The sequence below is a fragment of the Scyliorhinus torazame genome, chromosome 17 (assembly GCF_047496885.1).
Source record: "Scyliorhinus torazame isolate Kashiwa2021f chromosome 17, sScyTor2.1, whole genome shotgun sequence".
NCBI classification, from domain to species: domain Eukaryota; kingdom Metazoa; phylum Chordata; class Chondrichthyes; order Carcharhiniformes; family Scyliorhinidae; genus Scyliorhinus; species Scyliorhinus torazame.
This window is the reverse complement of record NC_092723.1, coordinates 162,860,094-162,882,468: the sequence shown is the minus strand read 5'-3', so window position 1 is coordinate 162,882,468 and position 22,375 is coordinate 162,860,094. Positions and strand designations below refer to the sequence as shown.

Here is a 22,375-nt window from a genome sequence, read left to right as displayed (position 1 = left end):
ACTAGTATCTGAAAGGGGTTCTCCCAAATCTTCGACTGATGCTATTTTGCCAATAGCCATGAATGTGCATGCGAGGAAAACCCAGGGGAGGATCTGCATACATCTTCCTCTGACCTGCATCTCCCTGCTCTGCCGTTGGCCCTCAAGCCTGTATGCATAACATTAAGTATTAGCACGGCGAAATGCCTATGCCAATATAAGAACAAACAAAGAACAAAGAAATGTACAGCACAGGAACAGGCCCTTCGGTCCTCCAAGCCCGTGCCGACCATGCTGCCCGACTAAACTACAATCTTCTACACTTCCTGGGTCCGTATCCCTCTATTCCCATCCTATTCATGTATTTGTCAAGATGCCCCTTAAATGTCACTATCGTCCCTGCTTCCACCACCTCCTCCGGTAGCGAGTTCCAGGCATCCACTACCCTCTGCGTAAAAAACTTGCCTCGTACATCTACTCTAAACCTTGCCCCTCTCACATACCAGCCTTGCTACATCTTTTCTTTTCGAACCTCATCAGCGAACAAAATACTACCACGCATAAATTTCCTCTGAAAACAAACTGTTCCTGAGCTGTCTCTTAATTTACCGCTAAGTGGTTCCAAATTGAATGAAAGTTTGGATAGAAATAACGGCTGGATGTTTCAAGGCAGAAGCTTTCAACTTTTTTTGTTACCATAATTTCACTTACTCAAGGCAGCAATGCGTAAAGGCACAAGTGAAGGCAGGCTTTTGTAGCAGGGTAGTTTCATAAGTGCGACGTCTTCTGCCTCGCACAGATTTAGCAACTGTAACAAAATAATCGCAACTGTAACAAAATAAAAGCATTCAACCATCATTTGCTAAATGGGAATATTCAACCGTTGTTACCGAAGATAGCTTTCTCTCTCTCTCTCTCTGTGCAAATCAAGCATTTTTTCAAAAAACATCTTGAAAACCTCCTTCTAATTTTAAATTGACCTCCGTGCACTTAATTCATAGTTTTTCATTAGTGGACAGGAACTGGAGCCAGAAAATACATTTGCAAACTTGAATGGTTTCAAAAAGAAAAAGCCTGCAGTGCCGTGGTAAATCAGGGGGAAATGCTGCAAATTTAGATGGAACCTGCAGCGGAGTTAACAATCAAATTCAGTTACAGGTCTAATCACTCACAGTCTCAAGATGGCCCAAAATCCTTCAGTCAAGGGAGTGTTTTCACTGCTGGGATGTAGAAAACGTGGCACCCTGCAAGCTCCCACAGACAGCAATGTGTTAAATCTGTTTTAATTGTGTTGGGTGTGGGATAAGTATCAGCCAGGAATCTGCAGTTGTTCAAATACATGGGAACATAGGAATTCGAAGCAGGCCCTTCGAGTCTGCTCTGCCATTCAACCAGTTCATGGCTGATCTCAAATCCACCTCCTCACCGGTTGCCCATATCCCTTGAACCAGTTTTTTTTTTTTTTTTTTTTAAATCAGAAATATATCCATCTCCTTCTTGAAACCATTTAATGACTCGGGTTCAACCACACTAAGGGGCAGCGAGTTCCACAAATACACCACCCTCTGCAAGAAGTAGTTCTCCCTCATCTCAGTTCTAAATGTACCGCCTCTCAACCTCTCAAATAGTGTCATAGAATATTTTACAACCATCTGAGTGGGCGGGTGGAGCCTAGTTTTCGCGTCTCATCCAAAGCGTGGCATTTCTTGACAGGTCAGGAGTCCGTCAGTATTGCCCAGAAGCTTCTTCCCATGTGAAAGCACGCATCTTTGAGTTCTGTAGTAACTATCCAGCCTCTTGAATGATGTGCAGACATGTTAACACCCTAATATTCTTGTGAATAGAATTGTCCAAGGCACATGAAGCAAATGGCTCTCTCTAGCCATGCGCAAAGTCAACGGCCACTTAAAAGCTCACGCCGGAAAGTGGAGAATGATAGAGAACAGCAAAAGTACAAGAGTCCAACCCTTACCTCTGTATAAAATACTTTGTGCTCTACTACATTGAGATCCATGGTGAACAGCCTGGGCTGCAGAGTGGTGCAAAACGTATTTCCCTCCATCAGTCCGATCTGAGCATTTGCTGGTTGATGCCGCAATAGGTGCTTTTTAGGTGGAACCATGTCTTGTAGGACCTGACAGCACATGGAACAACCCACGATCAGATTAGCATTCCAAGATCAGCGCTGCACCGATATGACAATTCTCAATACTTGTTGCATAAACTGAAAGTTTCAAGCACATCCCAAATGCAAACAACAGTGGGGAACTCAAAACCTGCAGGAGTTCCGTCAATTCTCCTCCAAAATTAAAACTTTATCCACCCCAAAGTTTTACACTTGAAACTGAAGACTCACACGCATATTGCCGGGGTCACCGGGTTATCAATGGTAAAATCCTAGTCAAAGATTCCGATGACAGGGTCAACCAAGATGGTGGCATGACAATGTCAAAAAAGCATTAGAATTAAGGCTCCTCCCCACACCCTTCTATTTACCCGAGCAGACACTTCTTCACCATGGGACCCCATCCACACGGAAGATTTCTACTCGTTCCCAAAAATCAGGGTTAATTGTTCAAGGATCATCCATGTAAAAGAATTCTCCACTTGAACAACCATGATAATCCAAATATGTTATTCATCTAATTTTCTTCATTATTAGATCTTTTTGATGGGACAGGTTTATGCCTCTGACCCCCACCCAGCCCCGCCCCGCCATGGTCATGGGTATTATAGTGGGTGGGGCTCTCTTATCTATTCATGGTTACATTTGCCCGAAAGGCCACCCTGATCGACAAGCGACTTAATCTTCAATGGTCACTGGTGAGACAAGTTGCAAAGTACACCTCCAATTAGGTAAAATAGTCCACTATTTATACGGCACCTCTTTGTGGGGCTCCATGATTTCTGTTACACTTTTCCCCGTTACTTGGGCAAGCACTTGCAAAGAATGCATGGCCTGCTTTCGCACGGTGGAGTTCGGAGAGGTCACCTCCCGCACCAGGTCATGGGTCACATGATGAAATGACTTTTCCTGAGCTGCGAGCAGCTCTTCGGACTTCTCTTCATCCTTCAAGGGAGTTGCACAGCGAACCAGTAGCTGCTCCAAGGTGGTTTTGGCCATTGCAACTGCTCCATTTGAAACCTGCACAAAAGCAGAGTTAAGCCCTTTAGGTGATGCTTGTAACACTAAGTTGAAAGCAGCTTTATCATCAGAAAATGTATAGTCTGCTTGCATGGTCTGCTTAATGGCCGAACTCATGCCAGGCCCCTATTACCCATCAACCCAACCCAATGCTAACTGATCTACACTGGCTCCCAATGCGGCAATTTAAAATTTCTCATCCTGTTATCTTCGAATCCATCCATTGTCTCGAGTTGCCCTATTATCTCAAGCTCCTATAATCCACAGGGAAGTCTGCGCTCCTCTAATTCTGCTTCTGGACAAACCTCTATTCTAATCGCTCCACCACTAGCAGCCACGTCTTCAGCTGCCTGGGTGCCAAGCTCTGGAGTAACCTTCTCTAAATCTCTCCACTTCTCTCTCTCACTTAAACATTCCTTAAATCTCTCCCTCTTTGACCAAGCTTTCAGCCACCGGTCCCAACATCTCCTCGTGCGGCTCAGTGCCAGATTTTGTTTAATACTGTGAACTGCCTTTGGATGTTTTACTATGGCACAGCTGGGCCATAAAGTCACATCCCCTCATGCCTTTGGAGCCAAAGCTTTTCATTCCAGTGGGTATTCCCCATTTCCATATGAGCAGAAACCTCTCACTCAGCACAACTTGCTACTTTGTCGAGCATACAATTTTAGGTTTCTTCATTCCTTCTCAGAGAATCAGCAGTATTTAGTCCTTAGCACACAATTTTTTTACTCCTTTTTAAAATGGACATTGCTGCTCCGCAGGTGCAAAGGACATGCCAAGAGCATTTTATGCACACGGGGAGCATTGAGCAATCCGAATCGGCCCGAGCCAAGAGGTTGCTGCAGTGCTTCCCTCTACATTACTCTAGTAAAGCAGCCCTCTCGGTTTCTCTAGGCATGGTAAATATTTCTGTGCACACTGCCGCCGGTTAAACTCGCATTTTCCCGCGAATGGCCAGCTGCCAAAGTTTGAACAGCCAGTGTGGCAATTATTACAATCAGTGTTATTTCACTACGTAACACCACTGCAACACACCCATAAGTTGTCACTCAAGTCATAAGCACGTAACTGACCAAAATATAATCAAACAAAGGCAACCAGACGTTCATCTCATCTGAAACAATGGAGCACCTTTCATAAACCCTCGTCATACAAGGCTTTGTGCATTGGAAGTGCAGATCAGCTGTTAGGTCCCCCAAATCAGTTGCCATTCTGTTCTGTGGCAACTACTATTGTGCAGTTGACCCCAAATTCTTGATACATGCGCTGCCTTTGCAAAAGGACCAACAGCTTGATCACACTCACTTGCTAAAACTCCAACTGCACATGCTCACAGCTAGCATGAGCTAGTTAGAAATACTGACTTATGTCATGTAAACTACCGTAAACCTCATGCATCCCACACCCACATAAGAAAAGCATAATACCTCTCCGGTTAGATCCATCATAACAAAAAGGAGGGCTTTCAGAAAGGTTTGCTGATTCTGTAGGACCCAGATCAAAGGAAGGCGTTCCATCAAGAACTTAATGGACACTACACCTCCGAGTTTAGCATACCAAGCTTGTTCGTAACAGCAGGCGCAAAGACGCTCCACAATGTAAGAAAATAATGGTAACAAACATGCCTAGCGGAACAAAAAAAAAGTTACTCTTTTGACAACATCATTGTATCAGAAATTTTAATGATCTAATATTTATGAACTGGAACAGGATGTGATATCTATCAGCCTTTTTTTTGGAGGAGAAATCCCACTGGTCCTGGCAGGTGGACATAAGAAAAATATCCCATGGCAATATTTTGAGAAATCCCTGACACTTCTCCCCGCGCAGTGTTCGGGTCGGTATTTACCACTCCATCAGCATCACTAAAAAAAAAAGATTTATCAACCATTATCACTTGCTGTTAGTGGGAGCTTACTGCGGGCAAAGCGTCTGCTGCATTTCAGCCATTAACATAAGATCATAAGTAGGAGCACAAGTAGACCATTTGGCCCATCGAGTCTGCTCTGCCATTCAATGAGACCATGACTGACCTGATGATAATCCTCAACTCCACCTTCCTGCCTTAAACCCATAACCCTCGCCTCCCTTACTGATTAAATATCTGTCTATTAAAAGCGAATACACTTCAAAGTACATCACTGCCTGAGCTTGTGAAAGGTGCTATATAAATGCAAGCTTTTGCTTTCTAATTTGGGATCTTAGCTACAGGTTGTAAATTAAAGATGATTATGCTTTGGTGGCAATATCCAACATGCATGTCATTAAGAGTTCAAGTACCTACCCGTTCCTTTGAGCCTAAGATGATGCTTGCTACATCAAAGATGACTGCCAGAGCCACCTCTCCAATTTTGCAGAGTTCCTTTTCCTCATAAGCCATGCAGATGGCTATAGCATCAATAAGAACAAGTGGGTCCATTCCCTTTGATCCATTTTCTTCACTGTGGAACATGGCTGTGCTTGGCTGACTGCCTACTTGGTAACACTGCAGCAAGAATGGGCCTGGGGAACACAATTAAAAGTTTTTAAAATTATACCGCATGCCAGATAAAAACACAGAACCACAGGCCACAAAATAAAAGTTTCAATAATTTATACATCAGTGCAGGTGAAAAGGCAGCAACTGCAAAATCATTGAATGAAAACGCTGCTGGGCTAAGAGGGCCAGCACGTGGTAACGGCTACAAGTTATAGGCCTCACCATCCATGCACTGGACAATGCACTCCTTTCATGAAAGCATCTGCTCAAAGATAGTCAAATTATCTGGACATCCCTCTCAATGCTGTTTGCAGGAACCTGCGTGCAAATTGGCTGCTGTGTTTCCAACATTATAACACTTCAGAAGTACTTCATTGCCTGTCAAGTGCTTTGGGCTGTCCTAAAGCCATGCAAAGATTAAGTAGATTTATTTTCCCCTTCGTTGAATATGGCAGCTAATTTGTTTGAAATATCCGCATCTTTAATCATGTAGCAAAAAGGTGATATAATTACTACGGAACACTGGAAGTGTTTTTCTAAAAAAAGCTAAACCTGTTTTTGTCCAAAGATGTGCAGGTTAGGTGGATTGGCCGTGATAAATTGCCCTTAGTGTCCAAAATTGGCCTTAGTGTTGGGTGGGGTTGCAGGGTTGTAGGGATAGGGTGGAGGTGTTTAGTTTGGGTAGGGTGCTCTTTCCAGGAGCCGGTGCAGACTCGATGGGCCGGGTGGCCTCCTTCTGCACTGTAAATTCTATGATAATCTATGATTAATCTAGGACAAAGGTTCGGCACAACATCGTGGGCCGAAGGGCCTGTTCTGTGCTGTGTTTTTCTATGTTCTATGTTTTTCTTACTATGGATGGGAGGCAGAAATGGATGTTTCTTGCAACACTGCCTTACAAGCAGAGGTCAAATAAGTTGACTTAATTCCTCAGACAGATCCAATTAACCATTTTTACGTTTGTGAATTACGATAGGAATTTCACACTTGTGAACTAAACCAGAGCAATATCCTCCTTTCCGTTCTTATTTTTTTTCCCTTATATTAACTTCCAAAAATGTCAAAAAGCCCCCAGTTCAAACTCACCCATGCAGAAGGTGACATTTACTCACCGCACTGTTGAGCTACTGCCACCATGGTGTAGTGACGGATTAAGCTCGCCACGAAAGGCAGAGCACTGGGCCGTAGATCTTTAATGACAGCTGACATAAACGCGCCTGTCAAAGCCTGCTCGAATGTTTTACGAGCGGGTGTGTCCTGTGCTTTGTAACGGTGCGATATAATTACGCTGGGTATCGCCTTCTCTGTGAAGCTGGGAGACAATATGAAATTAATTCAAGAAAGCCACTCACCGCATTATTAACAAGTCAACCATGAAAACCGCACAGCGGGTAGAAGAGTTTCTTTTACATTTTGATAGAGCTGACCCAATTCAATTACTCCATTTTAATACTGTCAGCTGCTGACCACAAATAAGATGGATGGTTCAATTTCATCACAGCTATTTAGGGCCAGCCGCTGCAAATAAGGCAAATGTCCTCCGAATGGTACAAGCGCTGACAACCAAATGCGATTATTGAGTGACGTTTCAATATTTACAGTATGCTGTGCTTAAGTCATTTCATTTGGTTTTGAAAGGCTGAAATATTAATCAATTTGGCAGACAAAAAGAGCTATTATGCCAAGATTGAAAAATGCTTATGCTGCTGCCCTTGTCACTTGATAGATTCCAGCATTGCCTTTATGGAGTAGTTTTTCCTCTTGCCAGCTTTTTACCCCCTTCACCGAGTCACTCTGGTGTGGTTCAGTGGCCAGTTGATGCCCTCGTTCTCAACCAAACACCTAAAGAAAGTGCTGGCTAGTTATTCACCCAGAGGGCACCTTGGAGCTGAGCTAATGTCCTGCCTTCACCAAACGCACACACAATAGGGGATGCCCCGTTAGCCATCAGAAGCGTTTCCCTTCCAAAATAAAGGGTGCCAAGGCCATTTATACTGTTCCATCCACTTACCTGGCTGAATTCAGCATAGCCCACGGATCAAGCCCAAGACCTTCTCTGCGTGGCTAGGTTGCTTGTCGGTTAACTTAAGTAATGGAGGTTGCTTTTTAAATCAAATTAGTCTGACATGCTTACAACAAAAGACTTTTTTTTTCTCCATTTGAGCAGTTAATATTAAAAAAACACTGCAGCATCCTGAGATTGTTAGTGTGGCAATACTTTAAATTTCTAATCAACAATTACGACCAAGTAAAGATTTCATAGAATTTACAGTGCAGGAGGAGGCCATTCGGCCCATCGAGTCTGCACCGGCTCTTGGAAAGAGCACCCTACTGAAGCCCACACCTCCCCACTATCCTCGTAACCCTGCAACCTCATCTAACCCAAGGGCAATTTATCATGGCCAATCCACCTAACCTGCATATCTTTGGACTGTGGGAAGAAACCGGAGCACCCGGAGGAAACCCACGCAGGCACGGGGAGAACGTGCAGACTCCGCACAGACAGTGACCCAAGCGGGAATTGAACCTGGGACCCTGGCGCTGTGAATTTATGTTGTAAAATGTAACTAAACCAGTTTTGAAAGGGATTACAAAAGCTCTATTTAAGAGTCTCTTCCTATAGAAATCTATGTTCAATCAGAACGGCATCCTGGTATTTAGATAACCATTGCCCCAACTGAAGCTGGCCCCAGTATGTATAACTCTCAGTTTGGACACCCCAAAGTGATGAAGATCCAGTGCTCCGTGGCCGAGTGCGTTCTAACGCGGTTGGCACAATTTCTGCTTTTTGCCTCATGAAAAATCCTCTAAGTTCCCCTTATTGGGAGGGAAGCATTTCACTGTCTGCAATGTTGCTTTCACCCAAGACAAATGCTCAGCACTGGGAGTGGTGAAATGCTGACCTGCATCACCCAGCATTCCCCAGGTCATCATAAAACATTCTGGTATGTAATAGCGTTCAAGAACTAAGTGACGGCTGCAAGTATTGCAATAGCGAGGGGGCTGCCGCAATAATTAAATTTAATTTGCTGGCTGAAAGCCAAAAGAAGTATTACTTGATATCCTTGTCTGGAATATGCTGTTAATTGAACATGCCCAAAATGCAAAAAAGCATTAGGAGTGATAAACATGTTCCTAAATCAGCTGTAATTACGCTCGTCATCCACCTTCGAACCAGGTTTAGTGGAAACGTACAGAGCAAACCATACCACAAAATGAACAAGAACTCTTTGGTTAATCTGTACAGATCTGTAGGCAATATTATAAGCTGAATGAAACCAGAATTGTAATTATTAATATTAGTAGGAACAGCTTTTTCTAAAAGTGATTAATAACATAAGAAATAGGAGTAGACGATACAGCCCCGGAGCCTGCTCCACTATTCATTATGATCGTTGTTGACCTTCTGTTTCAAATCCTCTTTCCCACATGCTCCACATATAAAAAGACTTGTGTAAAGAGAAACTGCACATTATACATGAATTGAATCAGTTTTGCATTCAATTACTAAACTGAATCGCTGCTGACCGTACTTTGGATGGGCAAGTAACTGGTAGAGTGAATGCTTGTTATCTTCCAAGCTCATCATTGCCACCAAAAAGCATTTGATAACTTCCCAAGCCTGGCGGCGATAATACGGCTCGGTATTGGCACTCTTCAGACAATCCAACGCAGTTTCTATCGCCTAAAATAAAACCAAACAGCATTTGTGCACAAAATCTCTCTCAGGCCTCACTGAAAAGTTCATTAAAACATCTGTGGAATCCGACGACATATAAAACAGATCTAAGCTACATTCAAAACTTTGTGCGATGGTGTGTGAACCTGCATGCAATGGCGCACAAGCCTTGCATGCAATGGCACGACAAGGAACAGATATTCTCAGTAGATTGTCAAACTGGTGCATTGCATCTACCACAAACAGGCAGTAGTTTACTAATGTACTACTTAGAGCGGACATGTCAAGGAGTTTTTAAAAACACCACAGCAACTGCTTTGGTACTCAGCTGGGACAAAAACCTGGCGTGCCATGTCTCATTAATTAACACATGTTCTAATCGGATAAAATTTTCTCCTGAACAAACCTTCAATGGGAAGTAAATCAAATTAGCCACAGCATATTCATCCTGCGTCAATAATTTTCCTTTCAAACATCCTTTTTACACAATAGGCATGCATGATTGGTTTGTCTGATCTTGATAAAGGATTCTCCTTCCCCCAATATACTCTAACTTTTGAAACGTGGAACAGCCATTTTAAAGAGGCCGATTCCAAGATAATCACAAGAATGATTGCACTATTTCCTTATTTTTATTGCCTAAAAAAACCATTGCATCTCCTGGAGTTAGTTAGTCGATTTATGGCCAGGACAGTGACAGATCACCGCTTTGCTCCAGATACCAATTAAGATGTGAAAGTTAAAGCATCCCTGAGACAAATAATCTTCTGAAACCATTTAGAAATAACAGCCCACTTGGAAAAGTACTGCTCAAGCCAAACGATTCAGTTCTAAAGAGCGTTCAGTCTGCACCACAACTTGATAAAATCAAATCCGCATTTGCCAAAATGCGGACACACATGCAGATAGATGCCTCTTTTCTCTCTTGGAAGATGCAGACATTCTAGACAAACAATGAATTTATCCATAAAAGTTAATCCTAGAATGATCGCTAATTCAAGCAAAGCCCTGTTGTCATTGGTCAATTGTTTAAAATGAAGATGATCTAACAAAATTGAAATGGAATATCATTAACAGCAATATGACACACTATATACAAGTAACTCATCCTGTGACTGACAGCTAAATAGTATACACCTGTCTGCAACCCACTCCCACCATGGGATGAACCCTGCCTCTAACACCTCACTGCTGAGTGTCCTGTTTACATTAGATAAAACTAGTTCTTTAATGTACTTTATTGAAAAGAAATGCCCTGTGTAAGTGTTCTGCTCACCACACCAGAAACATCACCAACGAAGTATTCCTGAGCTGTTCTCGCGAGACATAAATCTGCGGGAAACTCCAAAATGGCGTCTCAGTCAAATGATTCTGCACAGGATTATTGTAATTTAGCACAGGTTGGACGGAGTGTCACGTCCAGAGATTTGACTGGCTGCGTAGAAAACACCATCTGTAACCCACAAGTCTTTAAAAGTCAACACCAAAACACAAAGGTAGATTTGCATTTCTACAGCGCCTTGTCATGATATCACAAAGTGCTTTACGGTCAACATAGTACTTTTTGAAATGTAGTCACTGTTGCAGTTTAAGAAACTCAGCAGCTAATTTGTACACAGCAAGCGCCCACAATGTCACAATGACCAGGTCATCTTTTTTTGTGATGTTGGCTGAGGGGTAAATATTAACCAGGGCATTGTGGATAACGACCTTGCTCTTCTTCAAAATAACGCCATGGGATCTTTTTATGTCCATCTGAGGGGGATAGGCAGGCTGTCGGGTTAACGTCTCATCCAAAAGGTGACAGATCCACAGTGTAGCACTCCCCCATACTACACAACTGGAGTGTCGGCGTCAACTTTTTAAAATAATAATCTTTATTGTCACAAGTAGGCTTACATTGCAATGAAGTTACTGTGAAAATCCCCTTGTCGCCACATTCCAGCACCTGTTCGAGTACACAGAGGGAGAATTCAGAATTCAGAATGTCCAAATTACCTAACAAGCACGTCTTTTCAGGACTTGTGGGAGGAAACCGGAGCGCCCGGAGGAAACCCACACAGATACGGGAAGAACCTGCAGACTCCGCACAGACAGTGACCCAGCCGGGAATCGAACACAGGACCCTGGTGCTGTGAAGCCACACTGCTAACCACTGTGCTACCGTGCTTGGACCTGGTGTGGGACTTGAACCCAACCCCAAGACTTCGAGTTGCTGACAGCAAGAACTCTGAAACCCCCAAGTATGAAGACTGCGGCTGCATTGGGGAATTTCACTTCAGAAGTCGCAAATGAGAAATTTCATAATGCAGCGGATTGTAAACGGAAAACCAATTTAGCCATACGTTAGGCAATTAGCACGAAATTATTCAGCTACGGTGACTTTTCCAAGCGAGTATGTTACTGAAAGGCGAACAATTTGTCCAAGAGGAAAATAATTTTAAACTGCTATTTCTAGAATCAGCCATCAGACCTAATCATCACGTTTAATGAAAGCCCATCAAAGTTTCTGCACAGCCCAGTCTTATCTGCAGGCCACTGAAGTGGGAACTCATTAATGCAGCAAAAATGAAAATATATTTTTAGCCAAAAAATCTCACTGTAGCATGAAAACATTCCTTCAAACTACAAGTCTAGTGCAAGGCCGGTAATTTTTTTTTTTTTAAGCACCACCAGAATATCACCACCAGAATGAACAAGACTCCTCTGGTAGCACCAGCTCAATGTTTATGGGCTGGGCTTTCTCCATTTACTGTTGTGTTAAAATGGCAAGGCTCAAAACACCGAGTACAGATGTCTTTTTTAAATTCTACCCACGAATACCATACATTTTCTTACAGCAATTTACAAGCAGCAGTACTTTCAATCACCCTCTTCAACCTGTAAAGCCTGCCCATGGAATATAAAGTACAAAATTCTAAATCAGCTGTTGAAACTGAACAAGTATCCCGGTTTAGAAAATGGCTTTTCCTTGGCAGCGCTATTTAAATCTGCTAAGTGAAATCATATTTACTGCAATGCTACAATATTATGGTGTCTGTCTATTTATTACCAGTCCGGGAGGGGGGGGGGGGGGGGGGGGGAAGAAAGAGTTTATTTGTAAAGCAATATTTTGATTTGATGCTTTCCCATTTTGTCTTGCTGTAGCATTATCAATAAATTCAAGTGGCAACCACAAAGCAGCAAGTACCAGCCTCACTGGGTGTACAGGCTGGAGAACATTGCAGCAGGGGCATTCGAATTCTGCTTCTGGGGTTAGAACATAGAACATAAAGTGCAGAAGGAGGCCATTCAGCCCATCGAGTCTGCACCGACCCACTTAAGCCCTCACTTCCACCCTATCCCCGTAACCCAATAACCCCTCCTAACCTTTTTGGTCACCAAGGGCAAATTATCGTGGCCAATCCACGTAACCTGCACGTCTTTGAACTGTGGGAGGAAACCGGAGCACCTGGAGGAAACCCACGCAGACAGGGGAGAACGAGCAGATTCCACACAGACAGTGACCCAGTGGGGAATCGAACCTGGGACCCTGAACAAACAAAGAACAAAGAAATGTACAGCACAGGAACAGGCCCTTCGGCCCTCCAAACCCGTGCCGACCATGCTGCCCGACTAAACTACAATCTTCTACACTTCCTGGGTCCGTATGCCTCTATTCCCATCCTATTCATGTATTTGTCAAGATGCCCCTTAAATGTCACTATCGTCCCTGCTTCCGCCACCTCCTCCGGTAGCGAGTTCCAGGCACCCTCTACCCTCTGCGTAAAAAACTTGCCTCGTACATCTACTCTAAACCTTGCCCCTCTCACCTTAAACCTATGCCCCCTAGTAATTGACCCCTCTACCCTGGGGAAAAGCCTCTGACTATCCTGGCGCTGTTCCCTGTCAAGGTGTCAGCCACTATTTGGCGGCATTGCTTTCGATTCTGCCAAAGTTGCCGGGATTACATTTAAGAAAGTAGCTGCAACATCATTTGTTAGTGTGTGTTTTGGAAAACAACAACAATTTCAAACATTACGCAATCCATAGGAAGGACAGGAATCGAGACAGGTTTGCTTGATCTAACCCCGCTTTATAAAACCCTTACTCGTAACCTAAACATTTTAAATGCCCAATCTCAGCAAAGTTTAAAAAAATAATAGGTTTGTTATCATAGTTAACTCTTTTGGGTAGCTGTCACTAGTGATTTATAGTATCCCTAGTAACAAAAGACTGACTGTTCAGTTTCCCTCGACTCCCTTTTTTATTAAGTAATAGTGCACAGAATTAACTTTCCAGGTAAATATTAGTGCAGAAAATCATTTCATCACTGCCTGATATATACTGGATCACCTGACTCCTCAAAATGTTTCCTCTGGTACTGAACATAGGTGAAATACAGATGAGCACCTTGCCATCAATTACTTTTAGAAAGCTGCAAAATGACAGCAATTCACAAACCTTTCTTCCAAGTCCTATGATTCTAAATTTCTCAGCCCATCCCGGAAGCCCTTCACAAAACTAGCACTATTACAGAAATATATATCCTACTTACAACAGTGTACACACTTCAAAAAGGTATCTCTTTGGCGATAAAAGCATTACAAAGGCACCGTACAATTTCTTTCCAGCAGTAAAGTGATAGTTTGCATTGTCTATATTTTAATAAAACAGTCAAATGCCGAGTACGTAGTGAAGCTATGCCGGCTCGGAAGGTGTCACTTCACATTCCATCATTTCTGCCAAGTTAGTTCATCAAACCAACTGGCTGAGAGGCTGAGACACTGCCCGGTCAGAGAGAGGTTGTTAAGGTTCCTGCTCCTCGCTGCCCAGGCACGAACAGCTGGTGAGGATGTGATCGGCGCCTGTGATCAAACAGCCAGCCATCACCCACAGTTGGAGCTCACGCATGAAACATGACCAGTTGGATAAGGGTTGGCGCACGATCAACAGCTTGGAACGATACCCAACCCTGCCCCCACCCCACACAAAAAAAAGCCACCCCAGCAGCAGGAGGGGAAGAAGGAGCGTGCTGTTCAAACGCCAATGTTATTTAGGTTTGAAAGCTTCACACGATCCTTTAAGATTCACTAACCACACAATTCATTAATTTAATACTTTTCCAACCCGTTTTCTGTTTTACGCGGTTCAGTGACTGACGATAAAGGGCGGCATGTGGCGCAGTGGTTAGCACTGGGACTGCGGCGCTGAGGACCCGGGTTCGAATCCCGGCCCTGGGTCACTGTCCGTGTGGAGTTTGCACATTCTCCCCGTGTCTGCATGGGTTTCACCCCCATGGCCCAAAGATGTGCTGGTTAGGTGGATTAACCACGCTAAGTTGCCCCTTAAAAGAAAAATAATTGGCTACTCTAAAATAAAATAAAAAGTGACTGACGATAATAAAAGCAAAATACTGCAGATGCTGGGAATCTGAAATAAAAATAGAAAAAGGCTGGCAATACTTCTCAGATCTGGGAGCAACTGTGGAGAAAAATATTTAGAGTCCAGTACGCCTCTTTTTTTGGAACTGAAGTGTCGTATTGGACTTGAAACATTAACTGACTGATGAGTTTGAATAAATCTGAGCGATCATCCCACAGCTGCATCATCTCGAACCGCTTTTTTTGGGACATGCCTTCTGATGGGATTGGGGGGGGGGGGGGGGGGCCTTAAGTTGGAAGGGTGAAGCAGCAATTATCTTACAAAATAATAACCGGTTATGCCTTCAGTAATTGGAACTATCCTCCAGTGTAAACCAGAGTCCAAAATGTTGGGAGTGAAACTAGGGACAGAATGGTAGCATAAAAGTGCTCAATTAATCAAAAATAATCAATATGAAGCAAATTGAGGTGTGTGTGTAGGCCAGAAGTAGGGAAACACCATGTGCAACCAGGTGTAAAGACTCATTAAAGGATACATTTTAATGAAACTCCAAATGGATTGCTTAGAAACGGAGTTAAAATTAGGGAACAAACAATGCTCCTGCAAACACATTCCAGCAGTGAGATTCCTTGCAGGATTTATAAATTTCGAGTACCCAATGTCATGATATTCAAACATACATCATAACACATACATAATGGTAGACAGACCAACGGAGCAATTAGCACACACAACACGACAGCCAATCATAGACAAGAGCAGACACAGTATAAGACAAGAAATACGACACTTCCTGGGCAGTCCATCTGGAGACAGCACAGGGCCAGAACCTCATAGCAAGACACTCACACAGTCACAACGTGCTGAGTACCAAGTCTGATGTATAAATAGTTAGATGGAATAAAACTGCGTGGTACCAATCGCAACCGTGTTGGTTCATCTGTACCTCAGAGCACACAACACCTCAGCCAATTCCTTTTTTTCCAATTAAGGGGCAATTTAGCATGGTCGATCCACCTACCCCACACATCTTTTGGGCTGTGGGGGCAAAACCCACACAAACTGGATTTTTCATATTCAACATCATCCGAGATGCAAGAAAGCAAAAACATTTAAGTGGCAGTCACCCTTGACCTCTCATCCTGAATCAGTGCACAGGATCTGCTGTCATTTCCTTCTTCTCCCTGTCGTAACATTGTTGCATGCCAACTGGATTTTATTGCAGTTTTGGCACAAAATAAAATTGTTTTTTTTTTGTTTTTGGACCTCGGTGCACCCGAACAGGTGCCGGAATGTGGCGACTAGATTTTCACAGTAACTTCATTGCAGTGTTAATGTAAGCCTACATGTGACACAAATAAAGATTATTATTATAATCTCAGCAATCCCTGTATCTTCCCCCATTCAGGAAGCCTCTCCAAACGTACCGCCCGTGGACAAGCAACAAGTGGCTGCTATCCATCTGTCAGTGCAAGGGGTAGCACTCAACTCAAAGTAGAAGCTTGTGGGTTCAAGTCCCACTCCACAGACTGGAGTACATAATCCAGGCAGACTCTCCCAGTACAGCACTAAGGGACACTGCATTGTCAGAGATGCCATCTTTCAGGTGAGCTGTTAAACCGAGGCCCCACCTTCCCTCTCAAGTGAATGTGACTGTTCCCATAGCAGTGTGAGAGAGCTCTCCCCTGGTGTCCGGTTCGGTATTTATCCCTCAGCAAACAGCTAAACAGATGATCACTTATCTCCTTATTGTTTCTGGAAACTTGCTTTGCTTAAACAAATTTGCCACGCTTCCTGTAACAGTGAACACACTGCAAAAGTATTCAGTGGGTGTAAAGTACTTTGGGATGTCTGGAGGATGTGAACGGCTCTGCACAAAATGCAAGTTTTCTTTCAGTTTTTACCAGACAACATGGATGATACCAAGTTAAGACAGAGGGATGCGTTTTTCTTACAAACCCAGTGAGATAGGATGCTTCCCGACAATGCTACAGTACCCAACTCTTGCCACATTGTGGCAGTGTAATGACTCCATGGGAAAGTCACCATAGTCCCAGATGAACATAGGCTGCTCGCCGTTTGATTTAACCCGAGGGTCACCGCATCTCAGGTGAGGGGCAAGGGTGAGAGGGGGGGCCTTCACAAATTATCTCAGCTGGTACGGGAATTGAACCCACCAACAAAAATGTCTCTCTGCATCACAAACTAGGCGTCCAACCAACTGAGCTAACTGACCCCCATGACTGCATACTGAATACAAAAGCTGCAAATAAAACAATACAGTCCAAACACACAGTGCCATCAAGTGGCTGAAATTACTGTGGCAAGATATTTCAAAGCACAAGTAGCTAGTGTGACTCAGCGACAAGAACCTTACAGTATAATTCTTGCTTGATGGGGTCATTTTCATTGGACAATAAATGCCCCATGGAGAAAATGTTTGAGAATAAAGTGGAAAGAATTCAAGAAAATCTAATTCTTAAACGCACAAGAGGTGGACAATCCAACTGCATCCATACTTTGGGTGAGAGTTTTGCACATTTAAGCCTACAGCAGGTGGACACGTAACAAGAGTCTGTGTTCAGCCTTTGATGCGGAGAGAGTTGTGTGAATACAACCTCCCACAAATGCTAAACTCTCAGTGATTCCTCAACATTACAGCAACAGAACGGTGTGGAATCATAGAATGCTTACAGTGCAGAAAGAGGATCCTGCCGCGACCAATGCCCCCACCCTATCCCCATTTAAATTGCCCACTAAGGTGGCCAATCCACCTAACCTGCAAATCTTTGGACTGTAGGAGGAAACCTACGCAGACACAGGGAGAGCGTGCAAACCCCACACAGACAGTCACCCACCCAAGGCTGGGATTTAACCTGGGTCACTGGCGCTGTGAGGCAGCAGTGCTCACCACCCTGCCTCCCCCAAGTTCGAGGTTAGGGTGGGGAGCACGGGGGAGGAAAAGTATTGGAAACAAATCATTTGAACTTTACAACAATTGAGAAACACTTAACATCACACATCAGAAATCAATGCCTCGTCAAATATTTCGGGCGTCAACAAGTAATCATAATTTGAGATGTGTACGCACATTAAGAATGCAAGTGCTTTAACTTTGGGATGGCACTGCGCCGATGAAAGAGAGATCAGAAGTTAGCAAGTCATATAGGCACAGAAAAGGGCAGACAGACAGACCCACATTTCTTCAGCGCCTTTCATGACATCAGGACATCCCAAACTACAGTGCAGCCAAATAAATTTTCGAAGTTCAGTCACTTATAGAAGGTAGGAGATGCGACAGCTAATATGCACACTGCAAGGTCCCACAAACAGCAATGAAATCATGACCAGATCATCTGCTTTTGTGCTGTTGTTTTAAGGACAAATATTGCCCAGAATACCATAGAGAATTCTCGTCTACAAAACAGTGTCATCAGATCTTTTACCCCTCCCCCTCCCCCCAACCCTCTCAAAGAGCAGAGGGGCCTCGCTATAACAACTCATGTAAACGGCTGCACCTCCAACACAGCATCACTCTCTCAGTGATGCCACTGGGAACTTCTAGCCTGGATTTTGGGTTCAAATCTCTGGAGTGGCACTTGAACCCACCACCTTCTAATTCAGAGGCAAGAGTGCTAACAAACCCAGCCACAGTTGACAATCAATTAGCAAGTGCTACGATCAGTAGCATGCCCTCAATTTGAAGAACCCAAAAATCTAATGCCGCACACGTTAAACATTTTATGTTGATGTGCGAGATTGAGAGAGCCTCACCTTCTCCATAGGAAGTTGAATAGATGCCTTACAGTCAGAAAACTCTGCTGTGATGCTTGGCCCCTGGACTTCGGTAACAACATACTGCAATTTCTGAGATTCCTTCAGCATCTTGCGGTTGCTCCCACCAAACTTGCCCAGTACACGGTAGGCGACATGGGAGATACTATCAGCTGGGTTACGCAAGGTGCGCCATAAAGCCTGCCCAAGAACAAAATTAAAACAGAAAAATCAACCTTCATGTTAATCCATAATTTAGTGTTTGTTACAGCTGCAGTCTGACATTTGTTCAACCATTTACAGGAAGAATAACACAATAGAAGGAAATGCCCTGCTCCTAGTGATTCTGGGACCAGGTGCGGTAAATCAGAGGGTGCTTAGGGCTCATGAAATCCCAGCAATCAGCTCCATTGGCACTGCCGTTTGCGGGCCCGAAAATTTGGAAAATACACCCAGAATATAATCCACCAACACTGAAGGACAGAAGAGTGAGGGGAGACATGGAATCACAAGCATGATAAAGCATGGGAGGAGGAAGAGGTCCAGTCCATCGTGCCCACGACAGCTCTTTGAAAGAGATAACCAATCCGTCCCCAATCGCCTGTCCTTTCCAACAGACCCCCACCCTCCCCCTTCAAGTATTGATCCAAATTCCCTTCTGAAAGTTACTATTGAATCTGCTTCCACCACCTTTCAGGCAGCATATTCTAGATCACGACAACTTGCTGCCTAATATACTCCAGTTTTGAAAATGCTCCCAAGGAATAAATAATGTAGATGCAAGTGGGCTATTTGATTGGATTGTAAGCACACAAATACCTGGACAATAGAAGTGAATTTATTGCCCTATCACCTGGCGTTCTGGGCACGTAGAGTAGTCTTCAACACAACTAGCAAGCAAAGGAATAGTCATTAAAAAGAATAGGTTGGGAAGTGCATATATAACAGACTGCTGCACGAAACATGAAGTTAGTTGACGTGTTGGGGCCACAGAATGGTCATGGCAAGGGGACGCTGGGAAAGCACACGAGGGAGAATGGAGTCGAGAATACAGAGGATAAGTGAGGGGCCGGAAGGTGGGAGGAGGCTGAAATGGAATATAAACAACAGCAAGAACCAGTTGCGCCGAATGACCTGTAAATTCTTTGCAATAATAAAAGGAGGCCAGAGTATGAAACAAAAACAGAAAACGCTGGAAATATTCAGCGGGTCTGGCAACCCGAGTAGACCGAGCAACAGAGTTGATGTTTCAGGTTGATGACTTTCCATCAGGATGAAGAAACTTTGAGTAGACATTCAGAGCTATGTGACATAGGGAACGAGGGGAAGAGAACAGGAGTGAAGAGAATAAGAAACTTTCCTTAGAGCATGAAGCAAATTGGGCCCAGCTTTAATAAAGCACTTTGTAAACAACAGTGGAAAGAACAAAGCTCATGAGACTCACCACCTTTTTTCCCATTCCATGGCCTAATATGTTTATGTTCACTGAAAGCTGGTACAATTGCAGATTGTTAACTCCTATCTTTAAATAATGCATTTCAATTTGACAATACAAACAACCTAGCCTAAACTCCAGATTACAATACATTAGCCTGGACCCTGATGAATGGAGGATTTTAGGAATGTTAGAACATAGAACATACAGTGCAGAAGGAGGCCATTCGGCCCATCGAGTCTGCACCGACCCACTCAAGCCTACACCTCCACCCTATCCCCGTAACCCAATAACCCCTCCTAACCTTTTTGGTCACTAAGGGCAATTTATCATGGCCAATCTACCTAACCTGCATGTCGTTGGACTGTGGGAGGAAACCAGAGCACCCGGAGGAACCCCACGCAGACACGGGGAGAACGTGCAGACTCCGCACAGTGACTCAGTGGGGAATCGAACCTGGGACCCTGGCGCTGTGAAGCCACAGTGCTATTCGTTAGCTTCTAAATAGTGGGACAATTTAAAGGTTAAAAACCTGGGATTTATAGTGTGTTTGACTGCAATGGAGGATTATGCTTTGCTTCTAGGAAACAGGTGAAATTGACCGGAGGAATGCGGTTTGACTGGGGAGGTCCCTGTGGAGTTTTAAAGCAGAGCAGTCTTGTCTGAAGACAAAGGAGAGGCTGAAACAACCTCGCTGAAGCAGCTAGTTGAAGACATTCAGCCAGAATCCGTGGGGGTTCTATCCGTGGCCCAAATCTGTTCTCAAAGCAAGTATTATTCTATGCTCTGCAGATTTTTAAGCTGGATTGAGTGTTGTATGTTTCTTTTCTTGTTGTTCAATGGGAAATTGTATAGTAGTGCTAAGGGATCGTTGTAAGCTGTTCTTTTCGAGTATGAAGTTAAAAAGTTTTAATGTTGCATTTTTATGGGGCTGGTTTAGCACAGGACTAAATCGCTGGCTTTGAAAGCAGACCATGGCAGGCCAGCAGCGCGGGTTCAATTCCCGTACCAGCCTCCCCGAACAGACGCCGGAATGTGGCGACTAGGGGCTTTTCACAGTAACTTCATTTGAAGCCTACTTGTGACAATAAGCGATTTCCATTTTATTTCATAGTTTTGTTTTAGAAATACCAATGCCCTATTTCTTCATGCAATCACTCCTGGAGCGAATCTTTCTTGCTGTACAGTCTTAAAATAAACTCAAATCGCAGGAGTTTCGGTCCAGTAAACTAACAACTGTTGGGAGTCTTGTCTGGGATCATAATAATGCCTTAACCCTGCATTCCTTACTCAGAAAAAATTAATAGGAACCTTAAGTTGAAGAAGCTTCGATCAAACTCAAATTGTTCTTGATAAATACAACTAGAATTTTCCTCCAAATAACTGCAATTGCAACACAGCCAAAGATTTGAACAGCATTGCAGTGCAACAAATGAACTGTTATTGAACCTATTCAGTATTATTTACTCTGCCCCATGTATTTTGATGGTCTAAACTCAGGAGTTTATAATTCTGAACAGCAAACACTACACAAAAGACGACAAAAATTACAAGCAGCATTATCAAAAACATCACAACAGGAGATTCAACCACACCACAGTACACATCGTGACATCTTCCTCTTCTTCCAGAGTCCCTCCCCATTTGATTTGGGGGTGGCAGGAAACATAGACCAACAGAAAATAGTTGTGATTTATCACAAACCACCTCAGTCAAGAAATAAACTGGGCGTCCTACTACACCTCATCAAATATTTTGTTTATTGAACAGGTACCAAGAGTGTGAGGTCGAGTGAGAGGCTGAATGAGAACAGAAGTGAGAGAAAAAGAAACCCTGAAAAGGTTGCCTGCTCCTGTGCGCAACAACATCCAGAACTAACCATAAGGAGGCTAATATTGCTGTTGCAAGGTCACAAAAATGATTAGGGAAAAAAAGTCAGAAAATTCTGAAACGAGATCGTCAAGCTGAAAAGTCAACTCTCTTTCTCTCCAGATACTCAGCGCGGATAGAGGATTGGCTAACTAAGGGGGGGGGGGGGGGGGTAAAGAGAGAGAGAGAGAGACACGCACACAGAAAGAAAGAAGAGAAAGAGAGAGAGAGACAGACAGACAGACAGACAGAGAGATAGAGAGAATCCGAAAAATGGATTGGCAAATGCAGTACCACACAGTTGAGGTCTCAACTATTTACAATCCATATGAATGAGTTGGATGCAGGGATCGATTGTATTGCAGCCAAAGAGCTTCTGACAATACAAAGATTGGCAGGAAAGAAAGTTGTCAGGAAAGTGCAAAGGGAAATAGATAGGTTACGTGAATGGGCAAAAAATTGGTAGATGATGGAGTATTTTTTTTTAAATTAAGTTAAGGGCAATTTTAATGTGGCCAATCCACCTAGCCTCCACATCATTGGGTTGTGGGGGTGAAACCCACGCAGACACGGGGAGAATGTGCAAACTCCACACAGACACTGACACGGGTCAGGGATCGAACCTGGGTCCTCAGCGCCATAGGCGGC

The 22,375-nt window shown here is 43.7% G+C and overlaps 1 protein-coding gene across 2 annotated transcripts in view; it reads right to left on the bottom strand.

Annotated features, from left to right (window-relative positions):
• Positions 1–22,375, bottom strand: part of trrap (transformation/transcription domain-associated protein) — a 241,921-nt gene that overhangs the window by 155,223 nt on the left and 64,323 nt on the right. For both annotated transcript variants that reach the window (XM_072481554.1, XM_072481555.1), the window contains exons 21-28: positions 18,424–18,624; positions 9,140–9,291; positions 6,719–6,918; positions 5,412–5,629; positions 4,555–4,752; positions 2,864–3,124; positions 1,952–2,113; positions 691–787 (exon numbers count right to left, since the gene is read on the bottom strand). In XM_072481554.1, the coding sequence (XP_072337655.1) occupies positions 691–787; positions 1,952–2,113; positions 2,864–3,124; positions 4,555–4,752; positions 5,412–5,629; positions 6,719–6,918; positions 9,140–9,291; positions 18,424–18,624 (1,489 nt within the window). The remainder of the gene's footprint in view (positions 1–690; positions 788–1,951; positions 2,114–2,863; positions 3,125–4,554; positions 4,753–5,411; positions 5,630–6,718; positions 6,919–9,139; positions 9,292–18,423; positions 18,625–22,375) is intronic.